Raw genomic sequence first — 807 nt, 5'->3', positions numbered from 1 at the left:
AAAAGTTCCATGAGCCTTTGTTTGGATCTGAATATAGCCATTGAAGATGATGCTTCTAGAGGTGGAGACATTATTGGTATCTTAGAGTTAGTTGATAAGCAAATTAATTTTAGTGCACAAGAATTATCATGATATCATAGGATAATAATAATGCATGAAAATAATAATTAAACATTATTATCATCCTATGACAAATTTGGGTGTTACCTTTTTTTTTCTTGTTTTATTATGTTTTTCAGTTACACAGATTTTGTGGGGCAAAAAAAAAAAAAAAGAAAAGGTGATTTGCACTTAGCTTGTTTAGTTAGAGATAGATACAACTTATGTAGTATTTCAAGCTTTGTTATGGGGAAATGGTATATTTAGCAATGAGTCTCTCTGTGTATGTATGTGTATATGTTGATGTACTTCAATCTTTTTGAATTAATGCAAACTTTAATTTAATTTAATTAGTATGCTCCTGAGTATGATGATTAGTTAATTAATTATTATTATTACCTACTTTAGACTAAGCAAGTTTCTTCATCTTTTTTTATCATATGATGATCCATTCATTATTATTGAGAAGTGTATATATTATGCAATATATAGTAAAGAACATTAAATATTAAAGGGAGAAAACAAAAGCAGAAGAAATTGATAGATGTGGCACTTCTCTATACCATCAGTCTATCATTCATGTCCTTTATTTTGATATGAATTTTATTATACGACAAAAGATTGCATTGTGTTATTGAAAACAAATTAAAATTCTAATAAAACTCCAGGGCCAATTTTTTGGTGCTGATTTTGGTGTCGAACTTGCCT

General features: G+C 27.9%; 1 protein-coding gene across 1 annotated transcript in view; it reads left to right on the top strand.

The window, feature by feature from the left end:
- The window catches only part of LOC107619324 (protein SMAX1-LIKE 3-like), a 4,438-nt gene extending 3,989 nt beyond the window's left edge, over positions 1 to 449 (top strand). Inside the window, exon 4 of the mRNA XM_016321579.2 lies at positions 1 to 449. This exon is cut by the window's left edge and continues 25 nt beyond it. Coding sequence (XP_016177065.1) covers positions 1 to 132 — 132 coding nt within the window. The 3' untranslated portion in view covers positions 133 to 449.

The sequence above is a fragment of the Arachis ipaensis genome, chromosome B09 (assembly GCF_000816755.2).
Source record: "Arachis ipaensis cultivar K30076 chromosome B09, Araip1.1, whole genome shotgun sequence".
Taxonomy (NCBI): domain Eukaryota; kingdom Viridiplantae; phylum Streptophyta; class Magnoliopsida; order Fabales; family Fabaceae; genus Arachis; species Arachis ipaensis.
The sequence above is the reverse complement of the archived record's forward strand: the minus strand, read 5'-3'. Positions and strand labels throughout refer to the sequence as shown.